General features: G+C 45.5%; 1 protein-coding gene and 1 long non-coding RNA gene across 2 annotated transcripts; one reads left to right on the top strand and one right to left on the bottom strand.

The window, feature by feature from the left end:
- The first annotated feature begins 3,210 nt into the window (after positions 1-3,210).
- On the top strand, positions 3,211-4,546 carry LOC115549010 (uncharacterized). Its single transcript, XR_003977681.1, has 4 exons — positions 3,211-3,560; positions 3,929-4,022; positions 4,146-4,233; positions 4,439-4,546. It is a non-coding gene; the product is annotated as an uncharacterized LOC115549010 (long non-coding RNA).
- Positions 4,547-4,718: 172 nt separating this feature from the next.
- Positions 4,719-21,126, bottom strand: LOC115548560 (DEP domain-containing protein 4-like). The gene is made up of 7 exons (XM_030363302.1): positions 21,048-21,126; positions 19,158-19,575; positions 18,664-18,811; positions 17,162-17,214; positions 10,939-10,981; positions 5,896-6,129; positions 4,719-4,736 (listed from the first exon to the last, which is right to left on the bottom strand). Exons 1-7 carry the CDS (start codon positions 21,124-21,126, stop codon positions 4,719-4,721), a joined length of 993 nt encoding a protein of 330 aa, XP_030219162.1.
- Positions 21,127-22,825: the final 1,699 nt, after the last annotated feature.

Raw genomic sequence — 22,825 nt, 5'->3', positions numbered from 1 at the left:
GTCTGCGTGTTCCGAGCCACACTCCTCCAAAAGAGACTTGAACCGGCGGTGATTTAGACCTTTGGCTCTTATAAAGTTAACTACTCGTGTTATTGTGGTCACAACATGTTCCATCTTTAGGGCTTTGCCACACAGTGCCTCTTGATGTATAATGCAGTGATAAACAGTAAGCTCACCCACACAGTTCTCCTCCCGCATCTTCTCCCGTACCCTGCCCACCAGTCCACTCTTTTGACCGCACATCGCTGGCGCACCGTCTGTCGTTAATCCCGCGAGTTTATCCCAAGTCAGCTTCATTTCAGCGACACATTTGGAAACCTCTTCAAATATGTCCTTTCCCGTGGTTGTGCCATGCATTGCTTTAAATCCCAAAAGTTCCTCCGTAACACACAGATTTGAGTCCACTCCACGGATGAAGACTGCTAGCTGGGCAGTGTCAGACGTGTCGCTGCTCTCATCCACAGCCAGGGAGAATGCAACGAAATCTTTTCCCTTTTCCATCAGCTGTTCATACAGATTGGTGGCGAGATCACATGTGCGATCAGCTACTGTGTTTCTGCTCAGGCTCACATTTGAAAATGCTTGCCTTTTCTCTGGGCACACGATGTCACAAACTTTCATCATGCACTTTTTCACGAACTCACCCTCATTGAAGGGCCGGCCTGATTTTGCGATCTCTGCTGCCACAAAAAAACTCGCCTTTACAGCAGCCTCACTTTGTGCTATCACTTTTTTGAACATAGTCTGTTGTGAAACCAAACTTCTTTTCATCTCCTCTACTTTCTGGTGCCTTTGAGTCATGTCCATGTCCTTGAACTTGTCGTGGTGTTTCGTTTCATAGTGTCTTCTAATGTTGTACTCTTTGGTTATAGCCACGTTGGCTCCACATAAACATGTAGGTATGTCTTTTACGTGTGTAAACAGATATTCTGTCTCCCACTTCTCCAGAAAGCTCCTGTTTTTTGCCTTTCTTTTCGCCATTTTTGGGATGAGTAGCACAGTGCCAGTAGCAGTCACTGTCAACAGAGGGCACGCCAGGTAGGTGTTTCGCGCCAAAGCACGAGCAGAGCATTCTGGGATTTGTAGTATTAGCAGCACATGCGCTGTATAATACCGGCGGGCAAGAAAAAAAATAAATAAAAATACCGGCGGGCCAGCTCTAGTAGTCATTGGGTATTGCCTCGCGGGCCAAATATAATTACACTGCGGGCCATATTTGGCCCGCGGGCCACAGTTTGACACCCCTGAGCTAGGAGAATACTCGCACGTGCTTAGAACACATCTTCAATCTCTCTTTAGTTCAGAGCATCAGTTTACCATACCGAAAATACTTTATACAAATAAAGTCTCTTTAAAGCTATTCCTTTGGATTCGACCCCTCTTTCCCTGAAGAACTCTGCAATTGGTGACCCGTGACGTTCTTGGAAAGTTCCGGACCGAGACTAGAACTCTGTATAGTTAGACATAGTCACATTTAGGTGAATAGCTTGTGCTGCCTTCGACTGGTTGAGAGGACGTGTGGTCTCGGCCTGATTTGAAATTCATACAGCCGGTTAGATAAACGGCCTAGGATACGCTAACAGATTGAAATTAAATAACGAGCTGACGAAGTAAAGGGCTAGGAGTGTGTTTTATATGGGTTTGTAGATAGACTGTATCCAATCCCGCCTAGATCTAATGTTTGTACCACGTGGGAAACGTATTACCTGTGGTTTTTGTGTTATATGGTGATAAGCTCCGAAGTTCAGCCGGGCCACCATAAGGTATATTTATAACCGACCATAAACTTCCAACCTCTTACGGTGGGGGAAGGAAAGGTCAAGTTTTTAACGTTAATCTAGCTTAGTTGCATATTAAACCGGAGGCTTGGCCGTCGTTTGCCAAGGAGTTCAAATTGAATTGATCCCTCACAGCCCGGTTCATGTAACATCTAATGTGCAATTTTGATTAGTATAGAACGCAGCCGTAGAGGTAGACTTACGCAGTATTAACCCATCTGCTTCAAGTGCCTCGCTAACCCGCCGTGGGGACAAACTTGCAGGAATCTCATAGATCCAATACAGTGCGTTTGGCCGGTGCTACCTAGGTCAAAACTAGTTCGTTTCTACAGCATTTTGGATGTACCACGTGGTGTACGATTTAAAGGGTTTGTTCATACCTTCACAGTCGTTATAGTCGGACCCCTTTTCTGAAACAAACGCCATTGCTCGAGAGCAACAGGGGGCCTCAACTTAAGTGTTACATCCTCTCTCTCTCCCTCTCTCTCTATATCCCCCTCTCTCTCTCCCTCCCCCTCTCCCTCTCTCTCCCTCCCCCTCTCCCTCTCTCCCCCTCTCCCCCTCTCCCCCTCTCCTCTCTCCCTCTCTCCCCCTCCCCCTCTCTCTCACTCTCACTCACTCATCTCCCTCTCTCTCTCTCTCTCTCTCTCTCACTCACTCATCTCCCTCTCTCTCTCTCACTCACCTTGACTCTCTCTCTCTCTCTCTCTCTCTCTCTCTCTCTCTCTCTCTCTCTCTCTCTCTCTCTCTCTCTCTCTCTCTCTCTCTATATCCCTCTCTCTCACTCTCTCTCTCTCTCTCTCTCTCTCTCTCTCTCTCTCTCCTGCAAGTCGGTAGGGAATGAATGGTCAGTCTTTTGTTAAGACTGCATAACCTCTGACCTAGGCAAAAGCAGATCTCTCTCTCGGCGCCGGTGCCATCTTGTGGCCTGGTTGCGCAGTCCGATAGGACTGGAACAACTCGAATAGTTGTTGTACTTTTTCTCCCATACCCTAAAAAAAGAAAGAAATAAAAAAAAAAAACCTTTGATAACCCCAACCCTTTTGTCTTTGTCTCTACAGATCCGGTCGTAAACTCCTTTTGATAACCCCAATCCTTTTGTCCCTGTCTCTATAGATCCGGTCGTCAGACCCCCCCCCCCCCCTCCCCATCCTTTTGTCCCAATATCGCAAACCCTATCATAAACTCACCCCCCCCTCCCCACCCTTCTGTCCCTGTCCCCACATCCTATCATAAACCCCCCTTCCCACCCTTTTCATCTCTCTCCGCAGGTCCTGGAGCAAAACCCCCCCACCCCTTTTTATTTTTTTTACACTTCGCCACCTTAAGGGTGCGTCCCATTTCTACCCCTTACACCTCCCCCTTACCCCTCCCCCTTGGTTTGAAGGGGTAAGGGTGTCCCAATTCTCATTTTGGTTAAGGGGTAGGGCGAAGACAAAAGACTACGTAGCCCTTGAAACGAAGCGAAAACGTAGCTTGAAACGAAGCTATCCAAGGACCACACTTCAAAGGGAGGGCTTCGAGGAAAATCCGGCCGAAAATGCATTTTTACTAGTTGTTATCATTCGGACTCATGATGTAAAGTTGACTGTATATTCAGCTCGAAGTCATACACGGACAATGCGATCTCTGAGCTCGATAAAACATGACATAACGGTAAATAGCCGTTGAACTATACATACAAGATTTTGGCGCGCTCTAGTGGCCAAGCGAAATCACCATCATCATCAACAGCATCATTATCAACAGCAGCGATGGCTCAAACAAAGGAAATGCACAAATGTAAGTATTTTCAGCACTTTAATTACGGCAGACAGGTGTAATAAAACTATTTTCGAGCGGTTTTTAATTGTGAAGTTAGTTTTGAATCACTAGTCAAGTTTGTTTTGATTCACTAGTCAAGTTTGTTTTGAATCACTAGAAGCCGATGCTAATGTGTTCCGTTATCGCTATTTGTTGAGATAGATATCCGATAACCCTTGACATGACATGTTAAGGTTTCAAGTAAAATTTGTGTGCAGTGGATTTGCTTACTACTACTATTCCTTGGTTGATTATACCAGCGCACTGCTTTGATATCGGTAAAGCTGCCAGCTAGGCTACGTCGCTCGCCTGTCAAACTGAAGATTTCCTTTCCACTTTTACCTCAGGGACACCACAGGAGACCAGACGCCTCATTAATTTCAGGTCGACCAGGGACAATGAGTTTCTCAGGTCAAAAATGATCGCCCGAAAACAGTGGGAGTGAGTCTTACGTTGTTCAATCTTTTCATTCTTGCGTCTGTTTTCTACTTTGGTATTTCTGTGTTGAGCTCAATAGCCCACTGAATGTCTGTGTCGTTATACTGTACGTTGGCTGTGATGTAGGCTTTTTCTGGAAGAAATGGGGATGGAGGGAAAAGTTACAAGGCAACAGGCTTCTAAGAAGTGGGAAAACCTCAAAAAGAAGTACAAGGTATGTGTCTAGTTTGAAATAAACAATTACCAATTGCCTAATGAATGTATCAACCAAACGAGACCATTGTTTTTGTTGTAATTGAGTATTTGCGCGCGTGTGTGTGTGTGTGTGTGTGTGTGTGTGTGTGTGTGTGTGTGTGTGTGTGTGTGTGTGTGTGTGTGTGTGTGTGTGTGTGTGTGTGTGTGTCTGTTTGTTCTTTCAGGATTTGAGGACTCCCAAAACTGGGTCGGGGACGGAAAGTGGGGAGGTGACTGTGGCGACGTGGCAGTATTACGATTTGATGCATGAGGTTCTTGGTGCCCGGCCAGCAATCGACCCACCAGTCTTGTGTCCTCGATTCAAGAAGACCCCATGGTTATCCTCATGGTGAGGGTGATGTGGTTTCATGAATTTCACTAACTGCTATTCAATAATGTTTCATGAGATATTAGCTGAACATTTCTAAAGAAAATGACTTCTAACAACTGACTTGCATTGTTTCTTTAGGAGATGGTGGAGCCCTACAACCAAGCACCCCCGACAGCAGCCAGCACCCCACTCAGTGGTGTAGTCTACGTGATACGCAGGTATACGCCGTATACCCACTAGGAACGCACCAGGATTTGCGTATACCCACTTAAAAATGTGCACGGATACGTATCAATCGTCTTGTGACAGATCTTTCACTTCTGTGTTTATTTTTCGGAAATATCGGTTGGGTATAACTGCAATAAAATACTTTAAGCAGGGGAAGTTATCTCCTACATTCACCATTCATAAAATTCCCGCTGCGCGCTCGCGCTCTGCCCTGTCTCTGTTACGAAGCGCGAAGCTGCCCCTGCATCTCTGCACGTTAGTTGGCGGGCCGAGCCCCTCCTTCTCGCGTGTGTGTGCCTGTGTGTGCGTGCGTGTGCGTGCGTGTGTGTGCGTGTGTGTGTGTGTGGCCAGTCCTCCCGTATTAATGTGTAAACCACATAATAAGTAGTCAACAGAAGACAATGTTTTAATCCCACTTTATATCTCCTTGTTACTTTTAGATGAGAACCCCTGGCCAGCCTTTCAGACTGGGTGTCAGGCTAGGGAATTTAAAAACAGGCATCCTTGGTTAGAGTGGAGGGAAAAAAAGTTATAGGTAAATGTCAGCCAACATACAGTTGGTATACACAATTGAAATTCATAATGTTAATCACTATGCAAATGAGAGTATAGCTAATTCATGGTCATTTTTAAGGTACAGTAATTTCACACTTTTACACAATTCAATTACTGTATGGTATGTTAGATAACAACAGTAAGAGCTCAAATTAGAGCAATTGAAAGAGTGAAACATTAGTCTCCTGTCATCTCCTTCTCATGCACTGGTTAGCCATGGATGTAAACAGTTCATTCAATTATTTTGAGTAGATTTTGTCCTTGTTTAGCATGTGCTATTGCTACTATAGATATACAAAGGAGAACTTGTAATTTTTGTGTTCTATTTGTTCATACTGTTATTAAAACTGGTTCTTTCCATGATTGTTGATAATCGTTATACTCTTAAATCAGCGGGTTGTAGACCCGGTTGGTGAGTGTGGTGCGACACCCCATAAGCGCCACACACGTACACGTACCGGTCGGACGGGTTTGTAGGAGGCTGGGAGGGAATCATCACAGTATACCCACTACAATAACATAGACTACACCACTGCCCAGTAAGCCATGTATGGCAACGTGCACGTCAGAGTAGCGTCCTGCCAGCAGCGGGCCCGTCTCCCTCCCGCCGTAGTGCTTAGCTATGACGTCGAACAGCAGTCTCTTGGGCCCCTCCCCCGCGGCGGCGGCCCCGGGCCCCGCCCCCGCGGTGGCCCCGAGCCCCTCCCCCGCGGCGGCGGCCAGCTGCCCCCCCACCGCTACGATCAGCCGGTCGGGGAGGAGCTTGTCGTGACAATTTCTCTATTAGATATTGCGTCTGAGACAGATGAGATCTTTAGATGCAAAAAAGCACACAATACTTGTTGACAATTAGTGGTCATATATTTGTAATAAAAGTACGAACAAAGATACATCACAACATGCACCAACGAACAACATAACAGGCATACATTACAATAATCTGAGGCCTCAGATGGGAGCTTCTCTTTGCGTGGTACTTCATTCTCTGAAGGTACGCTGGGGAGAAGTCCACTGAGTGTTTGAATCAATGAGTTCATATTCACTTCAGTTGGCAGTGGAGGGGCGAACGTTCACACTTTAAATGACCCAAAAGGAGAGCAGAAGGCAGACACTATATAAAATTACACAGAATAGCAACAAAACTTAAATTCATATAGACCAAAACAATACAACATGTAGATTTTCCATCACAATCCCCCCTTTGATTATTTATAATCACAAAATTATGCAACCTTTAGGATTAAAATGATCACTTAATCACAACATGCATATGTTCATAATCTACTATGTCCAACCATGGCCTCCAAGTACAGATATTTATACCACCGTTCGCTTTTACAGAAGGTAGCATAAAATCACCTAACCTGGAAAAATACAATTAAACTTCCATCACACTATCAATCCCGAACACGCTAAACTTAAGATTAATGATGTTGAAATTGAGCGTGTAAATGAAAATACATTTTTGGGAACCATAATCGATAATAAACTTAACTGGAAGCCACAGATAAATAATATAAAATCTAAAATATCAAAAACCATTGCAATATTGTATAAAATTAAAAATATTTTAAATCAGAACTCACTATATATATTGTATTGCTCCCTCATTCTTCCTTACATCACCTACTGTGTTGAGGTATGGGGTAATGCATATAAAACAAACATCAACCAAATTTTTTTACTGCAAAAAAAAGCCATAAGAATTATAAATCATGCTTACTATTGTGCAACAACAAATCCTCTTTTCATTAAACTCCACGCATTGAAATTTGAAGATCTAGCTGTCCTCAGAACGGCAGTTGTAATGTACAAGGCACACCACAGAACACTTCCGCACTGCATCCAGGAGCTGTTTGGGGCTAGAGATGGTCACTACCAATTAAGAGGCGCACATATGTTTAGAAGTGCAGGGGCAAGAACGGACACTAAGAGCAGGTGCATTTCCGTTAAAGGTATCAACATCTGGAACAAATTGGACTGTGAACTAAAAACGTGCAACTCCATTAAAAAATTCAAAAGGAATTTCAAAACCAAGGTCATAGAAAGATATAAAGCGTCATTATGACTTTTTTCTTTTATTTTTTCGAATATTATATTGTATTATGTGTTGTGTTATATTATGTTATCTTATGTTGTATTCATGGTATATTATGTTTATAGTATATTATATTCATATTTACGGTATATTATATTTATAGTATTGCGTCATCTTATGTTACATTGTATTATGTTATATTGTATCTTATTATATTATATTCTGTTACGTTATGTTATGCTATGTTTTGTATTTGTAGAAAATGATATATTTTGAGACGTTAAAGTATGATTATATATATTATATTTTTAGTGTATTATATTAATAGTATATTATCTTGTTATATTGTATCTTGTTATATTATATTATGTATTTGTAGAGAGCTATATATTTGTAAACGTTAGAAAAAAAAATATATATATATATACAGTATATGTATTTTTCTTTTATAAATAAATACAAATATATATATAAATAAATATATAATTGATAATGGTAAATGAAGGTGTTAATAATGAAAAAATCCTATTATTGTAAAAAGGGTCGGCATAATAAGCCTCGGCTTCAGCCTAGACCTTTTCGGCCATTATTTTTATTACTATTTTTTTTTTTATTGACCGTATGTATGTGCTGTGCTTTGATGGACCGAAATAAATATATCTACTACTACTACTACTACTACTAATCCCATCAGATAGTGGTCCAGGGCTGGCATCCATTCTGAATGATGTCGATTCTGGCCTCATCTCTCCCCAGGCCAGAGACAGTCTTTTGGGCCTGGTTCTGACGTGATTGTGTGTGTAAGGGTGAGTTACTTGCACTTCACCCTGGTTTCAGTGTGGGGTGACGGCCAGGGGGGTTGGGTCGGAAGTGACCTTTGTTGTTGGTGATGGTGCCCGCTTGCAGTGGCTGGCGTGGGTCTGGGTAGCACTCTTAGCTACCTTGCTGTGATCCACAGGACTTGGAAAGATTCAAACCACCTTGGTGAATTCCAGGCACGTCTTCGATAGTAATCCATGTATCGTTGAGTTGCCCTTCCTTGGGCTGTATCTGCAGTTGCCTTGGCTTGTTGTCCCGTAGATGTTGTTCTCTACGGGACCACTCTCCCTCTCTACTGTCCCACCACTCCGAGGCTGGTACGCACAATGGTTGCGTGGACGTTCATTAATTCACCTTCTTGCCATTTGGCCATAAAACATTAACAAAATATCATAATATAAAAATCTGCATTTTCAATATTAGGCAACACACTTCTGTTGTCCCCGTCACGTTGTCAGTCGGGGGTCAGTCGGGGTTATGTCATGGCTGTGTGATATGGTTGACCATTAAATTGGTTGTGATAGATTGTAAAAATCGAGTATCCACTGTCTACAATAGCCCGTTGTTTACTATAACCATATATAATAAATATACATAATAACCATATATAATATTACATTTAGCTGATCAGGTCGCGTAAGGCTGGTGAGAACCATACAACAATAATTTGGATGTGGTGCTTGTGTGCGTTGTGACGTTGAGACCATTTTGCGTGTTTGTGTCATGGTGCTCATACCTCCTCCTTGGACCTGGTCTGCTCCTGCGTACCGTCAATGCGAATGCCCCCTTCCACCTCTGCCTCTTGGATGATCCACAGTCACTTCACGGGAAGGTGCGAACTGCCAGCCGGCCCTTCCATTGTCTTTGTCGATTATTTTGGGAGAATCGTTGAACCAAGGATCCATGACGCCACAACGAAAGCAGGCCTGCCTCTGTGCTTTCCCACTTTCCTGTGGTCGTCCTTGCCGTCCGGCGCCTCAACGAACATTATATCAGCTTGGTCTCTCCCGGGAATGTCGCCTTGAATACGACCCCACCGTAGGCCCAGTTTGACTTGGCGTGGTTCGCCGATGGGTGATGGGCCATTTCCAGACTGGCTGTAGCGAGGGATTCCCCTCCCACTGCAATTGGGTCCGGGAGACATTCTGCTATGTCCTTAATGTCACTGGGTCTCCATGCACGGAAAACGTATGCCGGACTGCCATAACCCCTGTTGCGCTGTTAGCGGGTGCCTCCTTTGCCGTGAGGTCTGGATAGAGGTTGAATGATGGGGCGGCGGCCTGGGCGTTGTCGTCATACGGTGGAGGTGAAAGGGGATTCGCACGCGGTCCGCCGGTGCAGTCCAGGTCCGGGTCTACATCTCGGGTGAAATCGAGATTAAAAATACCTACACTCTCTACGCTCTCTGTCCCTGGCTGATTTTTTTTCTCTATCCTGGCCCCAACAACCGTTTAAGCTAAAACGTTTAAGCCCAGTTTATACCAATATTTCACTATGTTTCTCCCGATTTATTATACATTTTTAGATCCATACACACTATTAGTTATTATTTAACAAATTATCTAATATCGCCGAAACCTCCTTGTTACTACACATATATACATATATTTATTAATGAATGCCTATTATTATTATTTATTTATATATGACCCCAACAGCGCTTAACGGGTTTCCCTTTACCGTTTTGACAGACCCTCCTGCCCTTTCTGTTACATATATAACCTATATATATTGACGGAACTTTACCGGAGTTGCTTTACCGTATGTTCCTATAACAAAGTTTGAACGTGGCCGATTGTTCGAATATACGTTCCCAAAACAGTATATACCGTTTTCGTAACGGATTTATTGTAGCTTAAACAAGTATTGTGATCTCACCTGCTCGAATTCTTTTTCCCTCTGGATACCGTACTGAAGAACCACTAGTTTATCCCCCACAGGCACCCCCTCCTCGTCCCCATTAGTCTGGTTACAGTCACCTGGAGGCGAGGTAGAGCTTTGGGACTGCGACCGAATCCTCAGACCTGTCTTGGAGCGATATTTCGTAGAATCTTCAGGTTAGGTATCCCGGACGAGCCCCCAACTGTCGTGACAATTTCTCTATTAGATATTGCGTCTGGGACAGATGAGATCTTTAGATGCAAAAAAGCACACAATACTTGTTGACAATTAGTGGTCATATATTTGTAATAAAAGTACGAACAAAGATACATCACAACATGCACCAACAAACAACATAACAGGCATACATTACAATAATCTGAGGCCTCAGATGGGAGCTTCTCTTTGCGTGGTACTTCATTCTCTGAAGGTACGCTGGGGAGAAGTCCACTGAGTGTTTGAATCAATGAGTTCATATTCACTTCAGTTGGCACCAATACTAAAAGTCTTTGTTCACCAGATGGTTATCTTTACAGTTGAAGCCCCGAGGCTAAGGTGGGGTCGGCGGCCGTGCCATGTAACTCTCTGACTTTGTTTACGCTAGCCAGAGTGTCGTAGAACAGGCCCATACTTCAAAGCATTGCTTGGGAGATGACACACGAGAAGATAGGAACAGGCAGGCAATAAAATGCATCACACGACTCTCGAACGTTCACACTTTAAATGACCCAAAAGGAGAGCAGAAGGCAGACACTATATAAAATTACACAGAATAGCAACAAAACTTAAATTCATATAGACCAAAACAATACAACATGTAGATTTTCCATTACAAGCTCCAGGCAGTCGGCTGCTGCCAGGAGCCAGTCGTCCAGACTGAGTCAGACAGACGGACGGACAGAGAGAGAGAGGCACAAAGACAGACAGACGGACACACAGAGAGAGAGAGAGGCACAAAGACAGACAGACAGACAGAGAGAGAGAGGGAGAGAGAGGCACAAAGACAGACTGACGACACAGAGAGAGAGAGAGAGATAGAGGCACAAAGACAGACAGACGGACACACAGAGAGAGAGAGAGAGAGAGAGGCACAAAGACAGACTGACGGACACACAGAGAGAGAGAGAGGCACAAAGACAGACAGACAGAGAGAGAGAGAGAGAGAGAGGCCCAAAGACAGACAGACGGAAACACAGAGAGAGAGAGAGAGAGAGAGAGAGAGAGAGAGAGAGAGAGAGAGAGAGAGAGAGAGAGAGAGAGAGAGAGAGAGAGAGAGAGAGAGGCACAAAGACAGACAGACAGACAGACAGACAGAGAGAGAGAGAGAGAGGCACAAAGACAGACAGACGGACACACAGAGAGAGAGAGAGAGAGAGAGAGAGGCACAAAGACAGACAGACGGACACACACAGAGAGAGAGAGAGGCACAAAGACAAACAGACAGACAGAGAGAGAGAGAGAGAGAGAGAGAGAGAGAGAGAGAGAGAGAGAGAGGCACAAAAACAGACAGACGGACACAGAGAGAGAGAGAGAGAGGCACAAAGACAGACAGACGGACACACAGAGAGAGAGAGAGAGAGAGGCACAAAGACAGACAGACGGACACACAGAGAGAGAGAGGCACAAAGACAGACAGACAGACAGACAGACAGACAGACAGACAGACAGACAGACAGACAGACAGACAGACAGACAGAGAGAGAGAGAGAGAGGCCCAAAGACAGACAGACGGACAGACAGAGAGAGAGAGAGAGAGAGAGAGAGAGAGAGAGAGAGAGAGAGAGAGAGAGAGAGAGAGAGAGAGAGAGAGAGAGAGAGAGAGAGAGAGAGAGAGAGACAGACGGACACACAGAGAGAGAGAGAGGCACAAAGACAGACAGACGGACACACAGAGAGAGAGAGAGAGGCACAAAGACAGACAGACGGACACACAGAGAGAGATAGAGGCACAAAGACAGACAGACGGACAGAGAGAGAGAGAGAGAGAGAGAGAGAGGCACAAAGACAGACAGACGGACAGACAGACGGACACACAGAGAGAGAGAGACACAGACAGACAGCGAGAATACATCAGAATACATTATCACAAAATAAACGTGAGCTCCGTTGAAGTTAATCACAGTGAAATTGTTAATCAAATCTAAATACCACGGAAAAGGAAAAAGAACATTTAAAGGTTGTATAGGTGATTTGCTTTTTTGGCCATTTTTGCAAAATTACTTGAAATCCTTATCATAACCCGCTTACAGCCACTGAGTTAGAAGTACTGACATGAAAATTAAACAAGTCAATCATCTGTGGAACGGGCAGGGCTCGAAAAACTCCAGCCAATCATTTTCATTGCCACCGAGTTGCATTGGACAGTAAGTACGTCAATCAAACGGTCGTACTGCACTCCCCCTCCCCCGCGCCCCGCGCGCGACCCCTTCGTGCAGTACTCGTGACCCAGAGCTCGTGACCCAGAGCAAGCTCCTGTTTGTTGTTATCCTGCGGTAGCTACTGGAACTAGTTAATCCACATTTGGACCTAGCAGTAGAAGACAATTTCCATGGCAGACAAGACGCCACCATCTCCACCACCACCACCACCACCAGCAAAGAGAAGGAAAACTCTTTTTCAGAGAGTAATTGATAATAAAAACGCTGAAAGAGAAAAACTGAAATCAAGAATAATCCTAGGCGCTGCTTTCGAACGTTGGCGGCAACTGAAGGACGAGAAGGGTCTAAAAACCGATGCTTGTGTGGCGGTTGACCTAGTTTCAAAGTTTATACCGTTTATACTCGGTAATACCGGTGTGGAGACGAGTGTATTACTCGGTGTGAAAATGTCCACACCGCGGCAACCCTAGTGAAAACCAGGACTTCCAATACAATTATATGAAACAAACATACATTTTCTAAAAATAGTAATGATTTATGTGACCGTTTAATGTTTATAACATCTGGTCCAACCATTGCAGCGAGAACGTATTCTCAGCAGGGGGTGCTGGGAAAAAAAAAAACTCAGCCTGCACTAGACTCGCAACTCGTTACATTGATAAAAAAAGATGTATAGCAGCGCAGCTCAATTACACCAGTGCATGCGCGGACAGATGAAAATCGATCGTTCACATCCAGCTGCTCACAGAACAAGTTTAGCGCACCACCGCTACCCTCACACTTTTTCATATAACCTTTTTTCAGCACTAGGTCATATGAGCATTAAATAAATGCTGCGTCTCAAAATGCCTTGGACAGCAGCGAGGATGACTCGCTTTGCCACGGGCCGAAACAGTTCGGAGCGACCACAGCCAGAGCGAACACAGCGGGGCAGAGGAGTGTCAGGAATAGTCTTTGGTGTACACATCAGTACGGCCTATTTGCACTACTGTTTAGTGGCAATGCAGTGTTTTATTCGATGCCTTTTTATTTTCGTATATTATTTCAATGAATACAATTTATTTATTCATAAAAAACGGATCTGGTCTTCAAATCTTTTTTCCAAATATAGGTCGTCTTACAATGGGGTTTGTGTTTATATTCGGACCAATACGGTACAGCGGGCGCTCACATGACGTTAAGCATTTCCTGGTGCATAATGTGACGCTTCAGAACCTAAAATCCCGTTTCTCCCCGTTGACACGACAACACATAACCGGCGTTTTCAGAAATCTCCACTTTGGCCGGAGTTTTTAGAAATGATCGTTTTCTGTGATAAGACAGGGCCTCGGACAGGGGGTGTTGCAGCACCCCCAGCACTCCTACTTCCCGCGGTACTGGGTGCAACTTACAGCTGAATGTAGTGCCATGTTGTTAAACGAAAACCTACGCTAGCCTGGCTCGCTCTCGCGCATCTCTGTTCGCGCTCGTGCATGATTGCGCGTCCAGGTACTTGGAATGGGTGGAGTCAGAGTCAGCGTTGAAGGAGAGGGGGTAGGACCATTTGAGTTGTGTATTTTCAAAATCTGCTGGCGTTTCGCAAATCACCTACCCAACCTTTAATAATAATAATGGATTGAATTTATATAGCGCTTTTCTGGACACTCGAAGACACTTTACAGTGGAGGGGGGACCTCTCTCACCACCACCAGTGGAGGGGGGACCTCTCACCACCACCAGTGGAGGGGGGACCTCTCTCACCACCACCAGTGGAGGGGGGACCTCTCACCACCACCAGTGGAGGGGGGACCTCTCTCACCACCACCAGTGGAGGGGGGACCTCTCACCACCACCAGTGGAGGGGGGACCTCTCTCACCACCACCAGTGGAGGGGGGACCTCTCACCACCACCAGTGGAGGGGGGACCTCTCACCCCCACCAGTGGAGGGGGGACCCCTCTCACCACCACCAGTGGAGGGGGGACCCCTCTCACCACCACCAGTGGAGGGGGGACCCCTCTCACCACCACCAGTGGAGGGGGGATCTCTCACCACCACCAGTGGAAGGGGGACCTCTCTCACCACCACCGGTGGAGGGGGGACCTCTCTCACCACCACCGGTGGAGGGGGGACCTCTCTCACCACCACCGGTGGAGGGGGGACCTCTCTCACCACCACCGGTGGAGGGGGGACCTCTCACCACCACCGGTGGAAGGGGGACCTCTCTCACCACCACCGGTGGAGGGGGGACCTCTCTCACCACCACCGTTGGAGGGGGGACCTCTCACCACCACCAGTGTGACGCACCCACTGGGGTGACGCACGGCAGCCGGTCTGCGCCAGAGCGCTCACCACACACCAGCGTTCCCCCAAGAAAATCTCAAGGTGGTCAAGGAGTGGGGGGGGGGGGGTCTTCGGTGAGCAATAATATATACAACCATTTGCTGCCGTTTCAATTCCATTCAAAAAGTTTTATGGCACGACTATTGTAACACTACACGACTATGGCACGACTATTAACACTATTACAGATGCATTATTTATCTTTATTTTTGTAGTTGATGGAAGCATGTTTTCTTTCCCTACGAGAGTTTTTCTCTTAGGTTTGTTTTCATACATTGGTAGTCAAGGCGGGGCCATACTGTTGTTAAGGCCTTAGCCATACAGTGCTGGGGAAACACTGCACCAGCTGGAGGTGGAGAGTGAGGGCATTAATGAGCCAGCCAATTATACAGGAGGATGATTATGATTATCTTTTCTTCCATGTATCCCCAATGTAAGTTGGCCTGACTTGCAACTAATAAAGGTAAACTTGTCATTAATATGTGCCATAATGCATAGGCAGCACACAGATCATTCTCAGACACTAGGGGTGTAACGATACGTGTATTTGTACTGACATTTTTCGGTTGGGGTCTAACTGTTCGATGCTCGTTTCTTTTCGGTGCGTACCGATTATTTTTTTCATTTTTTTATTTTAATTTAAGAAATTTTGATTATCACACTTGGAGTGTCTTGTCTTGTACCGAAAAACCTTCTGAACTGTGAACGAGGTACGTGCTTAATCGTGACTTTTGTGCATGGCTACACCACTATCAGACACTATGATACCACATCCTGTTTTTGTGAGACAGACGTTCCTTTGTGAGACAGACATATCCACCTGAAGATTATGGATTATGGCGGGGCGGATTCATTCAGCGGAGGTGGGGGGGGGGGCACCAGTGGAGGGAAAAAAAGTTATAGGTAAATGTCAGCCAACATACAGTTGGTATACACAATTTAAATTCATAATGTTAATCACTATGCAAATGAGAGTATAGCTAATTCATGGTCATTTTTAAGGTACAGTAATTTCCCACTTTTACACAATTCAATTACTGTATGGTATGTTAGATAACAACAGTAAGAGCTCAAATTAGAGCAATTGAAAGAGTGAAACATTAGTCTCCTGTCATCTCCTTCTCATGCACTGGTTAGCCATGGATGTAAACAGTTCATTCAATTATTTTGAGTAGATTTTGTCCTTGTTTAGCATGTGCTATTGCTACTATAGATATACAAAGGAGAACTTGTAATTTTTGTGTTCTATTTGTTCATACTGTTATTAAAACTGGTTCTTTCCATGATTGTTGATAATCGTTATACTCTTAAATCAGCGGGTTGTAGACCCGGTTGGTGAGTGTGGTGCGACACCCGATAAGCGCCACACACGTACACGTACCGGTCGGACGGGTTTGTAGGAGGCTGGGAGGGAATCATCACAGTATACCCACTACAATAAAATAGACTACACCACTGCTCCACTCTAACCAAGGATGCCTGTTTTTAAATTCCCTAGCCTGACACCCAGTCTGAAAGGCTGGCCAGGGGTTCTCATCTAAAAGTAACAAGGAGATATAAAGTGGGATTAAAACATTGTCTTCTGTTGACTACTTATTATGTGGTTTACACATTAATACGGGAGGACTGGCCACACACACACACACACGCACACACACGCACGCACACGCACGCACACACAGGCACACACACGCGAGAAGGAGGGGCTCGGCCCGCCAACTAACGTGCAGAGATGCAGGGCAGCTTCGCGCTTCGTAACAGAGACAGGGCAGAGCGCGAGCGCGCAGCGGGAATTTTATGAATGGTGAATGTAGGAGATAACTTCCCCTGCTTAAAGTATTTTATTGCAGTTATACCCAACCGATATTTCCGAAAAATAAACACAGAAGTGAAAGATCTGTCACAAGACGATTGATACGTATCCGTGCACATTTTTAAGTGGGTATACGCAAATCCTGGTGCGTTCCTAGTGGGTATACGGCGTATACCTGCGTATCACGTAGACTACACCACTGGGTGGCGGTTGTCGATCACGTGACTAGCGGCGGGCGGTTGGTGAGAAGGGGTCAAACACTTATCAAACTTGATCAAACAGGAATTCTTACTTCCTCATTGGCTAAACGGGTTATTATCTAGTGTGTGTGCTGCTTTAAGATAGCATCAACTAAGAGAAGTAGCGTAGCCATGATTATTCAGCAGGGTGGACTTCTGCAAAGTAGGGTAGGCCACTAGATATAGGCAGTACAGTAATGACCCAAAATTAAATAACTCGTCAGATTGAACCGCTACATGGAGGAGAAAGGGATTATGGCGGGGCGGACTCCCGGACAACGGCGGAGTCAGCTCCGGGAACTGACTCCTGCTGGAGTGGTTTCTCTGACGTCTCTGGTACTTCCACAACAAGTAAAGACTGGCAATTGTTGAGAATGAATTGGCACAAGAGAAAGATGGCGGCCACAAGAGGAAGCCTCTCTCAAACTCGTACACTACTATACTTCCTCACATACACTACTATACAGTACTCTAACAGTACTATACTCTCTCACATACAGTACTATGCTCTCAGACATACACTCTGATACATACATGGAAAAGGAGTATGATAGTGTGAGTATATGAGTATAGTGGTGTATATGCAGGGTGCGATTTGTGAAAAAACCAGAGGGGGGGATAATTTTGAGAGACATTTTATTCAGGAAAAATAACCACACAACAGTGTGAAAACTTATGAAAACAGTTGATCTTGTGACCTTGTGTATCTAAACCTTACACTTTTTGCAGAAATATTTTCTCATAGCTAATATTGTTTTTAAATGTGCCAAATAAAAAAAAATATATATTTTTTCCCGATATCAGTTCAACAGAAAATACGAAATACCACAATGTGCTGCCAAGACGTTTTTTTTTATTTTTATGGGTTAATCGGGTAGACTATAGGTCAGACTACGAAAACAGTCCGCACTGATGACGCACTTCAGTCTCTTTTTTTTGCTTTCCTGTTGGCGGATCGATAGCAGCGTGGTGACCCTGCTTCAACCACATCTCTGCAAATCTGCGGGCCGGGAAGGAAGCAACATCTGGTGCATTTACAGAGATGAAAAGCAGATTGTGCAGTGTGGACACATTCATTCTGTTTCTGCCATCTGTAAGAATGTGGTTCATGGCGCTGAAACCTCTTTCACACTCGGCTGTGGACACTAGGAGCGTGGAGACAGCGGTGAGAACTTTGCGCATACTCTCTCCTGTGCCACCGTGACATTTAAACTCATCGAACTCCTTCAGGAGTATGGGACTGGTTGCGGCCTCAACAGCAAGATTTTTGTGTATGGCGAGAAGTTTTTCATCGCCGTAGAGGATGCGCTCGTCTTCATCAGATGGCCAGTTTGATGGATTTAGAGCGGCGGCGGCAGAGATTATCCCGTTGTCATCCAGCCTGCGCTCACGCGCGACGCCTCTGACTCGCTCCCGGTAGATCAAAATCACAGCACAATCAAAATGAAGACGGACCCTGTGTATTTTGGTTGTTAATTATTACGATGTAATGGTGAAAATACTTTGGGTGGGGGGGATAATTTTTATCCCCACCGAGGATAAAAATAATTCAGCGGAGGGTAGGACGTGTAAACCAGAGGGGGGGATAATCCCCACCATCCCCACCGGCAAATCGCACCCTGTGTATATGCGAGATTATAATAGTATGTGTAAGACCAAGTATGAATTATGTCCAAGGCAGGGCCTCATGTGTGTGTGTGTGTGTGTGTGTGTGTGTGTGTGTGTGTGTGTGTGTGTGTGTGTGTGTGTGTGTGTGTGTGTGTGTGTGTGTGTGTGTGTGTGTGTGTGTGTGTGGTTTACCGGCTTTGGAGAGGAAGGAGGAAGACGAGGGGGCGCGGTCGTCCAGTGCGAGGGCCAGAGATGGCTGCAGGTTGATCCTCCTCAGCAGCCTCGCCACGCCTCTCTCTGAAGGGCCGACCGCCAGCGGGTTGGAGAAGGTCCTCAGCTCATGTTGCCTGGAAACATTCAAACCGATACCCTTCATAAGAATATTGGATTGCATTCATTTTCCCAAAGCCCCAAGATGCACGACTGTCAGGACGCGCCAAAAACTATCCAATCAGAGAGCGGGGGCTGATTAGGGGCCCGTGTTGGTACAATAACCGGATCCAGGGGACCGAGGTCCTGAGCACTGATTGGTTGATTGAACAGAGGCATTGACATTTGAAAACATCTTAGAGCACAAATCACTCTCTCTCTGATAATGGCTATGCTACTTCTTACAAATTAATCTCAAATATCGCTCATAGATCCTAACCCTAACACCTGCAAGGTTATCTTAAATGGAGTTAGATTACCCACCGGGATACCTTCTTCTTCTTTGATTCAAGCTCACCTTGGGTCACATTTTCGCTGTCACAGTCCTTTGAAAGGGAGCTGCTTAGTGACTTACACTCCAGAAAACGGTAGAGGCTGCAGCTACCGTCTTCAAAGGCTGTGTCCTTATCCCGACGGAAAAGCTTCGTGCCCACAGACTCAAACACTTTTGCCTCCATCAGTGCTCGGCACAGACGTGCGGCTTTCGGGCGTGACACTTCGCTGGCACAAAACACCACATTCTGCATCAAGTAACTGAGAACGGCGTCCACCGCGTCGGACCCGGTGAAGCAGTCGGAGTGGACGCGCAGGTGCTTTCGCCGACTACGAACCTCGACCTGAGCCTGCAGCGCTTGGATGATATTCCGCCACAAGTGTGTCGCACGAAAGGGTCCAGAGAGCCCTAGTGATGAACATACAAAATACAGGGACATTAAATAAAATGTATACATATAGTTAGACATCCAACTTTGAATTTTAGTACCATTTCAACTCTATAAGATGAATACCTTATGGTCAGATCAAGTCAATTGTATTTGTATTGCCCTTTGTCGCAGTTAGTCTAAAAGGGCCTCACAGGGCACCTTTTAAGACACCCCTAAAACTAGCCCCGCAAAAGGAAAAAGTCCAAGGAACATCAAGGAAGATGCCATGAGAAGGAGCGCAGAAAGAGGGATCCAGCTTATAGAGATAGTGAGGAGTGAAATGGGTGCCATAATGGACAACAATAACTGTAGCATTACAGATCAAACAGTATTAAGTAAAATTGTATTGCTAGAAAATAGAAAATGGTGGTGTAGGGGTAGAAGCATTAAGAGTCCATAGGGAACACCAATATATAAAATGCATGAATACCCTTCCATCGGATCCATTATTATCTACTATCATCATTATTATTGTGCAGTAACAATGCAAAACTGTCATTGATCAAGGATCCTGTGTGTTGTTGTAAATGTCGGAGCGGCCGTTTTAGTATCGACTTAGTAACTACTAGTAACTACTAGTTTAGATGTGTTGGCTTGGGATGGTTCAACCTAACCCTGCGTTCACACCAAAAGATGCAAAAAGTTGCCGCGCAGCACGATCCTATTCAAAGTGAATGTAGAGACGCGTTGCGGGTTTGCTGCCGGACCACTTGCTGCCGAGAAAACCGGCAGCAAAATTTGATTTGCAGCGCAGCACGCCCGTGCCTGCTGCCGGGCATGGGCGGCGGGCGCGTTCACGTATTTTGCGGCGCGACAAATGCTGCTCGAGTTTAAATATTTCAACTTTTCGGCAGCAAACGCGTGATGACAGCCAATCAGCGTTCAACAGCGTTGCCAAAGCTGTGTTTTGCGTCCCCTTCAAAGCTGCATCCATATATGCATGGCATGCCGAGCAGGCGATTTGTTACGATGGCCCATTTTTAACAGTAGGTAACGTGTTTACGTGGGTGAATAATTTAACTGTTTTTCACCACTTTACTATCTCTCTTGTAAACCAATCCTTGCAGACATTTGGAAATAAACATGTCCTCTGCCGTTGTCCCATGTCCATTGTGACAACATTGGGCAATGTTGCCGTGTCATGTTTTTGCTGGTTTTGTTTGGGTATTGTGTATCATTGTGTGTGTGTGTGTGTGTGTGTGTGTGTGTGTGTGTGTGTGTGTGTGTGTGTGTGTGTGTGTGTGTGTGTGTGTGTGTGTGTGTGTGTGTGTCACTGAGCTGAGCCAAATGCCTGGCCAGGGGAGGAGAAACTTTTGCGGCGCAGCAAAGGTTTTGCGGCGCAGCAGAAGTTTTGCTGCGCCGCAAAACTTCGGCGACAACGCGTACGGGCAGCAAATGCATCTTTTGGTGTGAACGCAGGGTAATGCGTTTATTCAAAATACATACTGACCAATTTGAATATTTTCATGAAAACTCAGAGTTTGGCTATTCAGCCTTCTAAACTGAGGAGTCAAATCTACCGCCATCATTACTGGCTTCTTCCTCTGTGGAGAATTGTTGGGAAACGCGTTGCAAGGAATGTGGGAATGCGCCATCCATTGGCCAAAAAGGAAAATGTTAAAGGTCCCATGACATGAAAATCTCACTTTATGAGGTTTTCTAACATAAATATGAGTTCCCCTAGCTAGTCCTCCAGTGACTAAAACTTACGTTTGGTGTAAAACGAGCACTAGCTGTTCTGCTCGCCTTTGAAAAAACGGAAGCTCAAGTGTGCTGATTTGGAATGTCTGTGTTTAGGACGTCAGTATCTAAGCTCCTCCCCTTACTCTGCCTGGCCCGCCCAGAGACGTTGGCCCGCCAATGAGACTCGACCGTGCGAGCGCCACATGTGTGTGTGTGAATACACACACTGTAACGCAAGTGTTTCTTGTCGGTTCTTTGACGTCTCTTGTATTTCCACAACGAGACTGTCGTGGGGGTTATCTGAGCCATGGTTGAGAAGGAATTGGGGGAAAGGAACTTTGGCTTTGACTCGCTGAAGTACATGAACTGCACATGCCGCCGGTTGCCGCGAGGCACCATCGCCCGGCAGCGGGCAGCCGGCAGCAGGCAGCGCGCGTTTCAGTCGACTTCAGGTTAATGTGAAAGTGGAAGAAGCAGAGACGTCGCAGAACCCGAAAAAGTCGTTTGTGATTCATAATATCGTCTGGAGGCGCACACAGCTTTTGGCCATGATAATATGTATTATATGATATAGATATCTATGTATTATATGATATTATTTAGATATAGAGCTCCAGGACTGTAACGCAAGTGTTGTATACTTCCTTGTTATTTGGATAACCGTTCTGCTTTTGGTGTTATGGCGCATAACACGTCGGACTCTCGTCTCTGGTATTTCTACAACAAGACTCGTATTGGGGGTTATCTCAGCCAAGGTTGAGAATGAATTGGGGGGAAGGAACTTTGGCTTTGACTCCCTCAAGAACATGAACCACGACATGGAGGAGAAAGGGATTGTTGGCGGCGAATGTCTCCCGCTTGAGCCCCGCTGAGGGACCACCGCCGGAGGCGAAGGTGCCTAAGCGCTGCCCGGCAACGATCCCTTTCTCCTCCTTGTCGCGGTTCAGTCTACTTCACATTGATGTGGTCGTTGAAGAACCAGGAACGTCGGAGAACCCAACGCGGTCGTTTGAGATTCATAATATCGCCTCACACAGCTTTTGGCCGTGATAATATATATTATATGATATAGGCCTAGATATATATATGTAGGCTATATGATAATATTTAGATATAGAGCTCCAGGACTCCCGTGTGTTCTAGAATATTTACAGAACACGGCTAAAGGCTGTGTGCGCCTCGCCATTGCGATACATCCACTGTAAACAGAGCGCATGGTACCGTGGCTGCAAGCTTCTCAGGGCCACACCCCCACCCTCCTCCTTGACCCGCCTCGCTCCTCCTCATTTGCATTATAGCTACAGACACCAAAACAGCGCATTTGGGGGAAGCTCAATGTGCTCGGAGTGGCTGTAACTCTGCACCACGGCTGAATTTCGGGAACGTCTTTGAATGCTGTGTTAGTTGCCCACTAATACCTATATTAAAGAATACATAAAATAGCATGTCATGGGACCTTTAATACACAAAGAACAAAAAAAGAAAACAAACATTAATAACACACAGGCCAACCAATGATAGATAAGGAGACATTTCTGGACTGGT

The sequence above is a fragment of the Gadus morhua genome, chromosome 8 (assembly GCF_902167405.1).
Source record: "Gadus morhua chromosome 8, gadMor3.0, whole genome shotgun sequence".
Taxonomy (NCBI): domain Eukaryota; kingdom Metazoa; phylum Chordata; class Actinopteri; order Gadiformes; family Gadidae; genus Gadus; species Gadus morhua.
This window is presented reverse-complemented; position numbering and strand designations above follow the sequence as displayed.